The sequence below is a fragment of the Podarcis cretensis genome (assembly GCF_951804945.1).
Source record: "Podarcis cretensis genome assembly, chromosome: 9".
Lineage (NCBI taxonomy): Eukaryota > Metazoa > Chordata > Lepidosauria > Squamata > Lacertidae > Podarcis > Podarcis cretensis.
Window position 1 is genome coordinate 78987569 of NC_137178.1, and position 13829 is coordinate 79001397.

General features: G+C 44.1%; 1 protein-coding gene across 5 annotated transcripts in view; it reads left to right on the top strand.

Annotated features, from left to right (window-relative positions):
* The window catches only part of UBE2Q2 (ubiquitin conjugating enzyme E2 Q2), a 38862-nt gene extending 25786 nt beyond the window's left edge, over positions 1-13076 (top strand). For 3 of the 5 annotated variants that reach the window (XM_079991695.1, XM_079991696.1, XM_079991699.1), the window contains 6 exons: positions 1437-1527; positions 1770-1828; positions 6517-6565; positions 8648-8743; positions 9543-9618; positions 11372-13076. In XM_079991695.1, coding sequence (XP_079847821.1) covers positions 1437-1527; positions 1770-1828; positions 6517-6565; positions 8648-8743; positions 9543-9618; positions 11372-11403 — 403 coding nt within the window. In that variant the 3' untranslated portion in view covers positions 11404-13076. The remainder of the gene's footprint in view (positions 1-1436; positions 1528-1769; positions 1829-6516; positions 6566-8647; positions 8744-9542; positions 9619-11371) is intronic. The other 2 variants (XM_079991697.1, XM_079991698.1) reach the window with 1 other exon arrangement.
* Positions 13077-13829: the final 753 nt, after the last annotated feature.

Below are 13829 nucleotides of genomic sequence, written 5' to 3' on the forward strand. Positions count from 1 at the left end.
ATAAAACTGCAGAGGGCTGATACTCTTGCAGGAGAGGCATTCCTTCCTGTGTAACGTAAATCAGTCCCCATTGTGACACAGTGTACAGTGGTACCTTTAATTCTCAAATTTAATTAGTTCTGCAAGTCTGTTCCAAAACTTTTTACAATCCAACAAGATAATTGATCCATAAAATGAAAGCAATAATCAATGTTCTGTACTATAAAATAAATAAGACAATATTGTAGAAGATAAAAATTAAAATTATTATTTTTTTCTTGCCTGCACTGGTGATAGTCATTGTTGGGGGGGGGGGGCTTTTATCCATTTCCACAGTCACACAATCAATCAATCATGAAATGAAATGAAAAACACAGTCACAAGAATGAAAAAGCCACACAAACAAAAAAGCAAAAAATAGCAAAAACAAAAGCACCAAATATGACCTCAGAACACTGCAATCAGAAACAGAAGGCTTTAATTTTGATAGGGGTGGGCCTTAAATTAGCTGCTCAAGGATACAAATGGAAGGAAAAAAGCCTTTATTACGATGGGGGGGGACGACTTAAATTTGCTGCGCAAGGGTAAAACGGGATGAAAAAACCTTAATTACTATGCGGAGGACTCAAATTAGCTGCGCAACAGTGAAAACAGAAGCTCAGGGGCACGTTCAGCTTCTGGGGCAAAGTTCGAAAACCGGAACACCTACTTCCGGGTTTGCAGCATTCGAGTTCTGAGTTGTTCGCGAACTAAGCTGTTTGAAAACTGAGGTACCACTGTATATTGTCTAAACCTTGTTTTTATTCATACAAGAGGTGCTAAACAAGACGCAGCAGCCCTGAATGCTGCATCTCGTCTATTCTTCTCCTCACCCAAAAAGCCCTTCCTCCTCCCCAAGGCTACAAACTGTTCCTTATACATTTCAATAAATACATAAGGAGTATTTCAAACTGCTTGCTATTTATCTAACAGGTTTATAAACTGTTCTCAAGAAAGAATTCTTCCAAAAACAGTTTAAAAAATACGCACCAAAACATAAAGAAAATAAAAATTTTAAACTGTTTAATTCACATCCATCTTTAAGAATGCAAAGCCTAGAGACTTGGTGGGCATTTTTTTTATCAAGTCATACATTCTTTGAGATTCCTGTGAAACAGAGAGTCTTAGGATATGGAATCTGTTCCTCAAGACTCCTAAGTCTGCAGCTGATGTGCAGGAATATTCCCTATTCTCTGATGACTTCAGCATTGCCCTCCAGAGAAACACTTGCCTGCAGCCAGGATGTTCATTAGGACCCTTAACTGCAGGTGAGCCACACCCTGTAAACAGCTGGCCTTTCGTTCTGAAGGAAATGCTTCACTCAGCATGACACGGCCTAGTTGTTTGCGAAAGGTAGTGACAACCACTCAGAACTGAGCGACTCACTCCTTCTGCTTTTCCTCATTCTCCATTGGTAGGGTTGATCCTGACAGCCCTTTGCATAGTGATCTTCAAGTCTTAAAAGAAAAAGAAGGTGTAGAATATATTTTGCTCAACTTCTCTTTTAAGGTAAGAGGAAAATAGTATCCAGTGTGAAAAAAATTTCATTGCTATGTAAATCCAAAGCAAATAGTTAACGAGAATTATGTTCTTTAATTTTATTGGGTCTACTTTGAGTAGAACTTGGTTGGATACAATCCCATATTGCAAATAAAAATAATTAAAATATAGGACTTCAGAATGATGTATTTGCAATAGGGCATCAAATTTAGAAAGGTTTTGACTTTTGGATTTACTTTTTTTGTTCTTAGGATAACTTTCCCTTTGATCCTCCATTTGTGAGAGTGGTCTCTCCTGTGCTCACTGGCGGGTAGGTGTTGGTTTCTTTTAACACATACAAACAAACATAGTGTTTTGCAAGAATGCGCACACACACACAGTGCTTAAGAATAAATCACAAAGCTGTTACATTAACATTTGGGGAGTTATGTTTTAGCACATGGTTCTGTGGCCACCTGATGTTGAACTGGAAGTCTTATGCAGTGCAAACATCTGTCATAGACAGCAGTGACCTAGGAGGTTTCCTAACTTGGCTCTACCAGGATAAGTGTTCTTGTTAGAATCATAGCGTTGGAAGGGACCATGAGGGTCATCTAGTCTAACCCCACAACTGTGCACATTCTTGGGCAGGAAGACAAGCATGGTACAGCTGTTGCAGGTCACTGCAGCAGCTCCCTTGCCATCCATGTCTCTTGGTCCTATGTACCCCATGAGACAGCACCCCAACCTCCCCCTCAAAACACCCCTGTTTACAAGTCCTGGTCATGAGCTCCCAGAGACTGCAGCCAACTAACTAGAACTGTTGTTTTAATGGAATTTCTGTATTTCCACCCTGCAAATGCATTCAAGGCAGCTTACAAATATCCTGAAACAGCAATTGTACAGCAATATCAAATCTAGATAATTTAAAACAGCAATACCAAAAAAAGAACATGAGGAGCACCAGAAAAACTAAAGCCAGGCTGCCTATGAGCAGTTATTCAATCAGGTGGCACCGAGGGCAACAATAAAAACCATTTGGGAGGGAGTTTTACAGTTGAGAGTGCAACCCTAGGAAAGCCACTTGCCTCTCTTCCAAGGGCGGAGTAAAACATACACAGGACCTCCATTGACTGACTCTCCTGCCAGGCTGGTTCACGTAGGAAAAAACAACCCATAAGGTACCCAGTCGGGACCAGGTCACTTTAAGTCACCTCACTTGCCTGCAATGAGGAGAAGAAGATGAGGCTGACTTACATTAATCTCTCTTTTAAAATGTGTTGTTTATACACCAGCCCTCTTCTCTCCAGAGTTTTAATTAATGTTCCCTTGCTGTGCTTGTGCCTTTTGAGAGGCTGGAGCGGGTGTTGAGCACATTTTCCCTTTTTTGCAGCCGCCATAGGCTATAGCCATAGGCTCATACTGCTTGTGGTGTAACAAGAGTTGTGCTAGATCAGACCAAAGGCCTGTCTTGTCAAGCCTCTTTTTTCCCCAGTGGCCATGCAGTTGCTTCTGAAAAGCTTGCAAACAAGACATGAGGACAGGGGCTCTCTCATGCTGTTGGTATTCTGAGGCATCTAGGCATCATGATTTGTATTCAGATTACCTTTGTCCCCTTCTAAAGGCATATTAGCTAGTAGCCATCACCACATTGTGCAGCAGCCAGTTCAAGAGCTGTAACTGTGGTGTGTGGTTTTGTCTATCCTAACGCTCCCAGCAGTTAGCTTCTTTGGATGCTCCACCTTCTAGTGTTAGGTGAGAAAGTGGTGAACTTCTCTCTGTCCTGGGAGACCCCACACTCAAATCCCCTGTAGCCTTGAAGCTCGTTGGGTGACACGCTGCAAACCCACTGGTGAAATTGGCAGGATAAAACGGGTGGGGGCAGGGACAGGGAGAGACCATGTTTGTGACACTGGTCTTCTTGTGGGGAGGTCAGCGTAAAGTAACAGACCGACCACTTGGCCGTCAGTGAAGCTGACAAGAATTCACCCCTATAAGGACTATGCCACTTCATAAACCGAGGGCGGAAGGGAATTGAGTTGCAAGCTCATGCACTTCTACTGTGTCAAGCCCTGTGCCTTTGGAAAGCTAGCATGTCCATTAATCTCCTTTGCAGAAGGCATTTGCATGGGGCGGCTGAGGGCATGCAAACATGAGATCTCCATACTTGCTTTCTCAAATGGCACAGTGCCAGGAACAGTGTTGGCCTTGATATTTCTTCATCTTTAATGGTGGGCTAGCTAAGGCCATGGTACAGCCTGTACCAGTTCTGTAGTCTTTTTGTCACTGGATCTCCGTTGCAAGTACTCAGTGTCATAGAGCCTTGGGACTTTCCTTGTCCAGCAAGCTATGCATCTTTGCATGATTCCCCATCCCCATTTCAACATCATGGAGCTCTAGGAATCAAAAGGAGCTGCCTTTGGGTCTTCTGCACCTTCCCACAGACTTGTTGGGAATAGTAGAGGGAGGGCAGAGTTCCAGCTGAACTCTGTTGGCTGAGAAACTGTGTGAGGCCGACCTCTCCAAAGCCACCAGCTGATAGGGGGATGTGGGTGTGAGAAGAGCAGCAGTGGTTCCCACGGCTGTGTGAGAAGAGTTGCTATCAAAGCAAAGCTCCGTGTTTGTTTGACATTTAAAGGTTTTGGAGAATGGTGGCACCAGACTTTAGTGATGATGCCCCTTTGCCCAAAGAAGGAATTCTCTGGCTGAAAGAATAAAACTTAAAGCCCCCAATCTCTCGATTGCTACTTTCATACACAAGCTTGGCAGAAAGGGTTTGTTTTGCATTGCTGTCCATATCAGTTCTGATGCGCGTGCCAAGAGTTGACAGCTTTATCGCTCAGGTGCACAAATTCAGTTCCCACGCGTTGTGACCTGTCCCCGCTTCCGCCTTGTCTTGCCTCCTACTGGAAACCTTGGATACTGTTCTGACTGCAGCGTGACTGTCAGTTGCCTGTAAGGACCACCTGGAGTTGGTTTTTGTCTTGCTTCCTTCCAACTTTGGTTCATACCTCCCAGCCGGCTGACTCTGAGGGAAGGTTTGCCCCCTTCCCTCACATTCGCACATGACACTGTGAACATAATGAGGCCAGTCTTCACTGCAGTTGCTAAAGCAGAGGCATAATGATGGATGTTTTGGTGACCAGTTTCTCTGGTCACAGAGATGCCAAAAGCACAGCCGTGTCACTTGAAAAAATTCAAGCATGATTTAAACTCTGACTTGGTTCAGATGTAAGAGGACAACATGGCTTCCTGTTATGTGACTGAGCTGCAGTGACCCTCAGTCTCACAATCCCACTGCCTCCTTTTTCTGCTGGGAGGAGATCAGAAGCTTCTGCTTCCCCCTTTAAGTCTGAAACCATGCTTTTGAGCCTGGAATGTCCTCCATATCCAGAGTTTAAACAAACCAGTTTTGCAAAATCTGATATACAGTGGTACCTTGGGTTAAGAACTTAATTCGTTCTGGAGGTCTGTTCTTAACCTGAAACTGTTCTTAACCTGAGGTACCACTTTAGCTAATGAGGCCTCCCGCTGCTGCCACACTGCGATTTCTGTTCTCATCCTGAAGCAAAGTTCTTAACACGAGGTACTATTTCTGTGTTAGTGGAGTCTGTAACCTGAAGCGCCTGTAACCCGAGGTACCACTGTAAAGAGAAATGGAGGTTTGCTTAAAAGTGGAACAGCTGCTTCTGATACTTCAGCCACAAAAGAGGGGTCTTGGCAACCTGTACTTACCTTTCATGTGAATGGACTCCTCTTCAATAATATCCAGTTTTAAGCAAGCCTCCATTTCTCTTTACAGTGGTACCTCGGGTTACAGATGCTTCAGGTTACAGACTCCGCTAACCCAGAAATATTACCTTGGGTTAAGAACTTTGCTTCCAGGTTGCCAATGAAAGAAGAAATGTTTGTATTCATTTTATGTTTCCGCTTGTGTCCTTATTTATGTTAATATTTTCTTACATTATCTGTTGTCAGTACTTAATTGAAAGCCTCAATAAACACACACACACATTTTAAGGGGGACTAAGCTCTAGATTTGTTCGCATGATGGGAAGCCATGGTATCCTCTTGCATCTGAACTGGGCCGTCATTTAGTAAAGTGGCTTTCCTTTGTGGGCTGTTTGCATACATTTTGTAACTGGTGGTAGTGGCCAGCTGGGGGAAGGGTTGATCTGATAGCACTTCCACTCTTGACTCTCTGACATGTATAACTTCAGAATAAATCATGTGAGAGATTAACCAAAGACGACTGTGCTAATTTTCTACTCCAGTTGGAGGGAAGTGAACAAAGGTTAAAAATGGTGATTGTTTTTAAATGTTTCCTTTGTTGTATTTTCTAAGCCGCTGACAAAGAGAACAGCAAAGTGTAACAGTAATAAAATGCACTAAAATGAGGACTGGATTGTTGTCAGAACAGTGATATCAAAACAGTGAGTGCGCAGTGATTATGCACAGTTCGCTAACTCTTTCAGTTACATCAGGGCTGATTATAGAGCCAAAGGGGTTTAAAGCCATGGATTGAATAGCTTGGATGCCAGGGCCTGGCCCAAGGCATTTTGGCACCTGAGGCAAACCACAAAATGGCACCCTCCTCCCTGCCAGGGAAGAAGGGGAGAGGGAAGCTCTACACCTGCCTCACCTGGCCTCACGGGTAGCCTGTTTCTGTTTGATTCTTTGAGTTCACATAGCTTCTCATTTGTACATTCACGAGCTTTTATTGTTTTGTGTCCAGAATAATTCCAATAGACCAAGCCAATGAGGACAGCTTGACTTTGGCTCACCAATATTTAACCTTTTTAATACTCCTAATCTGAGCGTGCTGTCTAAATGGCTGGCTCCCATCTGAATGACATAAGCAGACAAAACAGTGCTGGGAAGATCCAGATTGTACAACTCAGAATAACCCTTCTGTTGAATATGATTCTAGTACACAAATGCTTGTCTCATAATTAATATGTTAGTCTTTCCAAGGTCTTACTGAAAATCATACTCTAAACTTGCTTTTCTGTCCTGCAGGTATGTTCTCGGTGGAGGTGCATTATGCATGGAGCTGCTAACTAAACAGGTACATGCAGAATCAAAAGTCTTGCTCCAGATTTGTCTGCTCCTATAGAAGTCCTCTGCAGCTGGTTGAACAGACCCCCATTTCCAAATTCTTATAATGTCCAGCTGACTCAGAATGGCATCTTACAGGGCGACTAAAGCAGTTTCTGTGCCAAACTGGGCCTATACCTTGATTGAAATGAATCTAGAAAATCAGTTACCTCCAAGAGTGCCTAAATTGGGTCTACGACCACTCGCTCAAGAATGGGAGATTAGCACTGGCCAGTAGTTACTTAGATTTTCTGAATCAAGAGGTGGTTTCTTGAAGAGTGGTTTTACCACTGCCTCCCTCAAGCAGGCAGAGGCCGCCCTCTCTTACGAGGAGGCATTAATCACCAGCCAGCTGTCCCCTCCCTGCTAGTTTTTATCAGCCAAGAGGGGCAAGAGTCCACAATGCCCTGACCAATCCAAGCATTTTGTCCACCCTCGATGCCTTCTTTGCTGCCTTCACTGCTACTTAGGTAAGTTCGATGATGCAGCCAGATCTTTCCTAGAGTTGTTTGAGCTGTCTCCCAACTTGTTTAATCACCCTAAGCTCTGGAGGTTGCCAGGGAGTCAAATGGGCTCCCACAAAGTGGGAGAGAGCAGTCAATCTGATCATGTCAATGGCCTGAGCCATTCATATATTCCCGAGATTGCCCAGGGCTTCAACAGGAGCGCCAGTCATATCAGCTGCAAAATCCCTCCAAGCCACCTGGAAACCCATTATATCCATCAGCCTCCAAGGACAGACCATCCTCATAGGTCCCCACCTCTGCGGAAGGGAAAGAATGCTGAAAGCCTCAAGAGGAAGTGACTGGACCATGACAAGGGTCAATACCCCCCCCCCCTTTCAGAGCACCCTGTTCCTGCCCAGTGGAAAAAACAAAGTTCAGAGTGTGGCCTCCCACCTGCTTTGGACTGGTGACATGTTGAGACAGTCCCATGGTTATCATGGCAGCCATGAAGTCCTGAGCCACCGCAGAGCCAGTCACCTTGGCGTGGGTCCCTCAGAACCAACCATCTGAGAGTCCTCAACATCAGCTCTGTCAGCTCAGGCAGGGAAACTGCTGAGCAGGAAGGTGGGCAGTAAACTAACAGAATCCCAATTCTGTCCCTATTGCCCAACGCCTGGAACACACACTCTAGATTCTGCCCCCCCCCCCCGGCAACTGGACAGTGAGAGAATTTCTTTACACCACAGCAGTTCTCCTTCCCTGACCCTCAAGTCTGGCCTGATGGGGACAACTGGGTGAGACCACCCTGCTCACCCACCCAGGCATCAGTGATACAGACCAGATGGGCTTCCTTATCCACAACCGGATAATGCTTCGAGCTGCATTCATTCATGCTGGCATTCAGCAACAGCAGCTGCAGACCAGGCAGGCTGATATGACAACCACAGTTCCTCAGGTTGGAGGAGGGGCTGGCACACGACACAGTCATCAACTGCCTGCGTTTGTGCCCCTTACCTGGCCTGCTTTACCTCCTGCACCGTATCTCTCCCTACCCTGAACCATTGTGATTGGTTCTCCCCCGCTCCCCTTTTCCCAGGCACATCCCAATAACAGTCCTGAATTTAAACACAATTTAAAATTGGTTAAAGACAAGTAAAAATAATTAAAACAAAAACAGTTTAAAATAGAAACTAATCAAAACAAAGTAGCTGAAAACAATTAGAAAGATAGACCAGAACACTAGACTGTGTGTCACAGTAAATCTTTCTTTCCAGCTAGAAGTAATGAGCTCTGAATATGTTTTTAATTTATTAAACAAACATTGTAATTGTTAGGAATTTTCATGGCATTTGGAGACATGTGCTTACGATTTTATTTTTTGTCTTGCCAGGAAACTTTGACTTTTACTCTTCCTTGCTCCCCTGTAACATCCTCCTATTTCATATTTTCTCCTCTTGTGGCAAATAATTGCCATTTTCAAAAGTTAGAACATCAACCCAAATTAACCTGGTTTAGTTTAGAGATGTCTGTTTGGGATTGAATGTTTTCTGCAAGACAAGCGGACAAAATGCAATCCTATTCTGGAATTTTATTTTCTTTTTTTTCAGGGTTGGAGTAGTGCCTATTCAACAGAATCTGTCATCATGCAGATCAATGCCACATTAGTCAAAGGAAAAGCCAGAGTACAATTTGGAGCAAATAAGGTAAATACACGCCAGTATTCTTTTTCTGCTGTTCATGTATTGTGGTAGAACAGCTAGTGTAAGAGCAGTCCTGGAGCCAAATGTATTGCTTTCCTTTCCTTTGGACCACATCAGCAGCAAGGCCAAGAGGGGGGTTGTGTCTTCTGGGCCCAGGACTTGCGCCCCAGTCACTTTCGTGCCTCCAACGCAGCAAGAACAACATGGGAGGCTGTGGTTATGAATTAAGCTCAGCCTGATTGGCACTTTTTTTCAAAGCTGGAAAAGCACTAACTAGGCTTGGGGAGGGAGGTGGGGAGCCTCAAGGACCCTGTCAGAGCCCTCCTGCCTCCTTCTCAATGCCACTGCTGCCCCAGGAGCTGCTTCTTGCTCCCTGCCGTGCCTGGGGCAACCAAAAAAGGCTATGTTAGACCACCCTAGTATGAATGTGTGTGACCCACAGTAAATGATCAAAACAGGCACTCAGTTGGCAATATTTTCTTGGCTAGTTGACTGCAACCCCATACCTGTGAAATAATGTAATGTGTGCTGAAGAATGGTTGTTGGGCTTTGGCGGTTTTTAGATGGGGCTTATTGCAGAAGAGGCAACCCCTGTTCAGGGAACTTAACCATTCCAAGCAACGTTTATGTCCCCCCAGGATCCCACCAGTTGGGAAATCGGGGAAGAAAAACACTTTAAGCAGACTGTGGGGAGAGCCTGTCACCAGCAGCGTAAAACCTAACCAGCATGCATCCAGGCTGAGTCAGAACTACTCTGTCATGGTTGGGATATGTACTTCAACCATTCATCTCTTTCTTTCAGAACCAATATAACCTAGCAAGAGCACAGCAATCCTATAAATCTCTAGTACAGTTACATGAGAAAAATGGTATGTATGGTATGTATGCATGCTATGGTAAAACACATAGTTGTGTAAGTATAACGTCAGAGGAGAGAAGCCACTGCATGTTTTTCACAGGCATCCAGAGCTGTGCATAGCCTGGTTCTGTAAACAGTGTAATAATGTGTTGAGAAGTTGGTCATAACTTAACTCCTACTTCCCTGATACATAAACATAATCACAACCCCCACCAAGGTTTAATCTGAAAATTAGATCAGCTAATTAATCTCAGTGGACTGGTAGGGCAGCAATTTAAGGTCACACTTTTTGCGGAGGTCTAGTGAATTAAAGGAGTGGGGGAAAGAAGTTAAAATTTACCTTTCTAATAATGAATTGTAGTTTTGATTTGGTTTCATTGTAGATCCTATCAGGCCTGGTGCTAGTGGTTGACAGTTGTCCCAGGGCCCCTCACGCTGGCCCAACCCAGCTGTGCCACCCTACCACTCTCCCTGCCAGGCTCCCGGACAGCCATTTCAGTATTGAGCAGGCCGTGGTACCACTTCTCTGTTCCGATCTGTGACAGCCAGCTGCCATTTAGCTTCTCCAAAGTGCAATGCAAAGTGCAATGCCCAGCAGACCCACACTGGGGGGAGCTGGAGGCCCATCAGTGGCACCGTACTGAGAGCCCCCTTAAGACTGGTCCTGGTCCTGGTATTAAGTAGGTAAAGGTACCCCTGCCCGTACGGGCCAGTCTTGACAGACTCTGGGGTTGTGCGCCCATCTCACTTAAGAGGCCAGGGGCCAGCGCTGTCCGGAGACACTTCCGGGTCACGTGGCCAGCGTGACATCGCTGCTCTGGCGAGCCAGAGCCGCACACGGAAACGCCGTTTACCTTCCCGCTGGTAAGCGGTCCCTATTTATCTACTTGCACCCGAAGGTGCTTTCGAACTGCTAGGTTGGCAGGCGCTGGGACCGAGCAGCGGGAGCGCACCCCGCCGCAGGGATTCGAACCGCCGACCTTTCGATCGGCAAGCCCTAGGCGCTGAGGCTTTAACCCACAGCGCCACCTGTGTCCCTGGTCCTGGTATTAGATACTGGTAATATAAAGGTAGGGGACACAGGTGGCACTGTGGTCTAAACCACTGAGCCTAGGGCTTGCCGATCAGAAGGTCGGCGGTTCAAATCCCCGCGACGGGGTGAGCTCCCGTTGCTCGGTCCCTGCTCCTGCCCACCTAGCAGTTCGAAAGCATGTCAAAGTGCAAGTAGATAAATAGGTACCACTCTGGTGGGAAGGTAAACAGCGTTTCCATGCACTGCTCTGGTTTCGCCAGAAGCGGCTTAGTCATGCTGGTCACATGACCCAGAAAAACTGTGGACAAATGCTGCCTCCCTCAGCCTATAGAGCAAGATGAGCGCCGCAACCCCAGTCATTAGCGACTGGACCTAACAGTCAGGGGTACCTTTACCTTTTAATATAAAGGTGGGTTGATAATTCTTTGCTTGCATGTTTGATCATTAGGACAGTCCGTCAAGTAAGTTGTTTCCAAATGTTGCTGGTTTTTGCATAATATCTTCCAGTTGCAGAACTGGATTCCTAAGCACCGAGTTATTTATATGTAGACTGAAACACATTAAACAACTCATGTTGTCTTATGTGGATGCTCAGAACACCTGTCTGCACTGGTGCTTCAACCAAGTGTCATGGTATATTATATAGTTATTAAGCACGTGTGCAATTACAAAATGGGTGTTGCCACCACTGCTGCACATTTGTTAATGCCAAATCTTTTTTTATATATACTTCCTGCAGGCTGGTTCACACCTCCTAAAGAAGATGGTTAACATTGTGGACTTTTCATACACTTGGACCAATGTCAGTAAAAGAGTTTCCTTCCAACACAGATTCAACTATGAATGCCCCCATAACAGCCATACTGAAGATTCTAGCTCATAGATAACTAGTGGATAATCTGTTGACTGACACATCCAGTATAAGCTACAGCTGTACAATTCTGCTCTTCTGTCAAGTATCTTCAACTGAACAGTTTTAAAACTTTATTGTCCCCATGAATTAAGCATACCAATCCCCACTCCATTTTAGAGTGTGAATCCTTCAAACTGAGCTCTCGGGGTTTACTAAAATACCAGTCATTAAGATCTCCCCCCTTTTGTATGCACTTATTTGTTTTTCCAAACTGCAGGCAACTGCAATATATTTTATTTAAAGCCAACCAAGTTGAATAAAGTTAGTTTAATAATATGTTACAACGTTTTTAGGTCTCATTAAATCAGACTCCTTCCTCCTCCCCTTGGTCTAAAACTGAGAGCATTCATAGTATTGCCAAATTTGATGATGATAGGAGAACCGTAATGTTAAATCATTAGAACTTTCCTTCTTCTTTCATGGCTGTATTGAGGATATGAACTGTTTCTGGGCAGAGATGCCCTTGAGGTGTCTTCTGCTGCAGCAGAGCCAGGCTGTGCCAAGAGAACTTTGTGACTAGTCATATCCACTGGGGCATCGGTTTTTTGCTGGGCTACTTTGCTACTTGTTGGCTCTTGTTGGCTCCTTTGAAAGGAGGAGCCATAGATATAAAGCTTGAAGTTATTTAAAATACTAGAAACCTTCTTAGGCATTCGATTCTATTAACGGGTTGTTGCAATCATTTGTAGAGTAATGAACTTTAAAAAGCAATTGGCAGAAATCAAGAAGACACTCCTTTAAAAATGTTTTTTTAAACAAAAGCTACAGTAACAAGTCCCAGGGATCACTTGATTCAGAATTTTTTTAAGAAGGTTGCTATAGTTGTGACCATGGTTTCGTTGAAAAACTAATGGGGAACTGCTCTTCCATTTAGGAAATGAATCTGGATCTGTAACTGCTGTGGGTCGGGAACTGCTATAACATTGCCTTACCTTTTTTAAAAAAATCAGGTGTGATTTTTATTTTTTGGTAGCTGAAATTGACTAGATCTTTTTGTTCACAGGAAATAAGGGCATAAGCACTTTTTTGGAGGGAGGGGGGGGGTCTCCAGAAATGTCTCTGCCCCTCAGCCCTCCTTCTTGACCTTGGAGAAAAATTCCTAAATTTGTGCTTTTTTGTGCCCAGGCATTTGGTCACATATGCTGTTTTTGTTTGGATTTTTTTAGCTTGGAGGATTAGAAGGATTTGGCCTGGTCAAAGACTGTTTCATGCAGTCTTTTAGGGAGTGGATGACTTCCAGCTTCCCTGCTTGTTTGATTGTACATATTATTCCAGTGAAATCCTGTTAGCAGCCATAAGGCAGAGGCCGAATTCTGTAAGCATTTCTGCAGCTCCTTTTCAAACCTGAGGCTAAAACTTTGAATACATTATTGAATTCTTTAGTATTCTAATGGACAAGCAGAATGACAGGTGCACCCTTGGCTTGCTTTTTATTGTTTCTGAGTTTCATTTTTCATTGCAGAATTATTTAGCAGTGTACGGTAATCTGTAAACTTGCATCAAGTTTATGAATAAAGAACCATTTTAAGAATTCTTTTTGTCACTTTATTTCTGGAAGGAGTCTGCTTTCAGTGACTGAGTGTGGTATCTTGCAGCTGATGTTTTGTAAACATGAGAAATGGCACACAGTACTAAAAAGGTGATCTACTATGCTGTACACTAATACAATAGTTTAAAAAGCATAATACCAATCTTTAGTAGTGGTGTTTAAGCCCATAGTGTGGTATTCAACCCATGAGTAGACCCACTGAAGTAAATAGATATGGCTAACATAGGCTCATTAGTTTCAATGGGCCTGCATAAAAGCTGCATGTTCACATTTGCAAATGAAGAAGCTAAGTTATTGTCTTTTTGTCACTGAATTAGAAACTAGAAAAAACCAAAATCATGAATCACAACTTGGCGAAAGTGAGAGAGCACTGTGATAATTTTAAATGACCTACTTCTCACTCAAAAGCTCTCATGAAGAGTTGGTTTTGTCTTTCAGTCTCACACATAACATTCTGTGATACAGATTCATATAGACATGACATTAGTGACTGAAGTAATTTTGAAGCTTTGTTGGCTGCTTTAAAGAAAATATTTGAAGTTGTTTGTCTGCAGTCTGAGACAATGAATGCAAAAGTAGAAACCAGAGAGCCATGCAGGGTTTGGGGGGGGGGTCTTCAGTTTACTCAGGGTGGAGTCCCCTCAGTGCCCCACAAAACCTAAATTGCTTCGGCAGGGAGAAAGTTCCCTCCGGCCCCCGAGGGGGAAAAATCCTTGGCAGCAGGAAACACTGTAC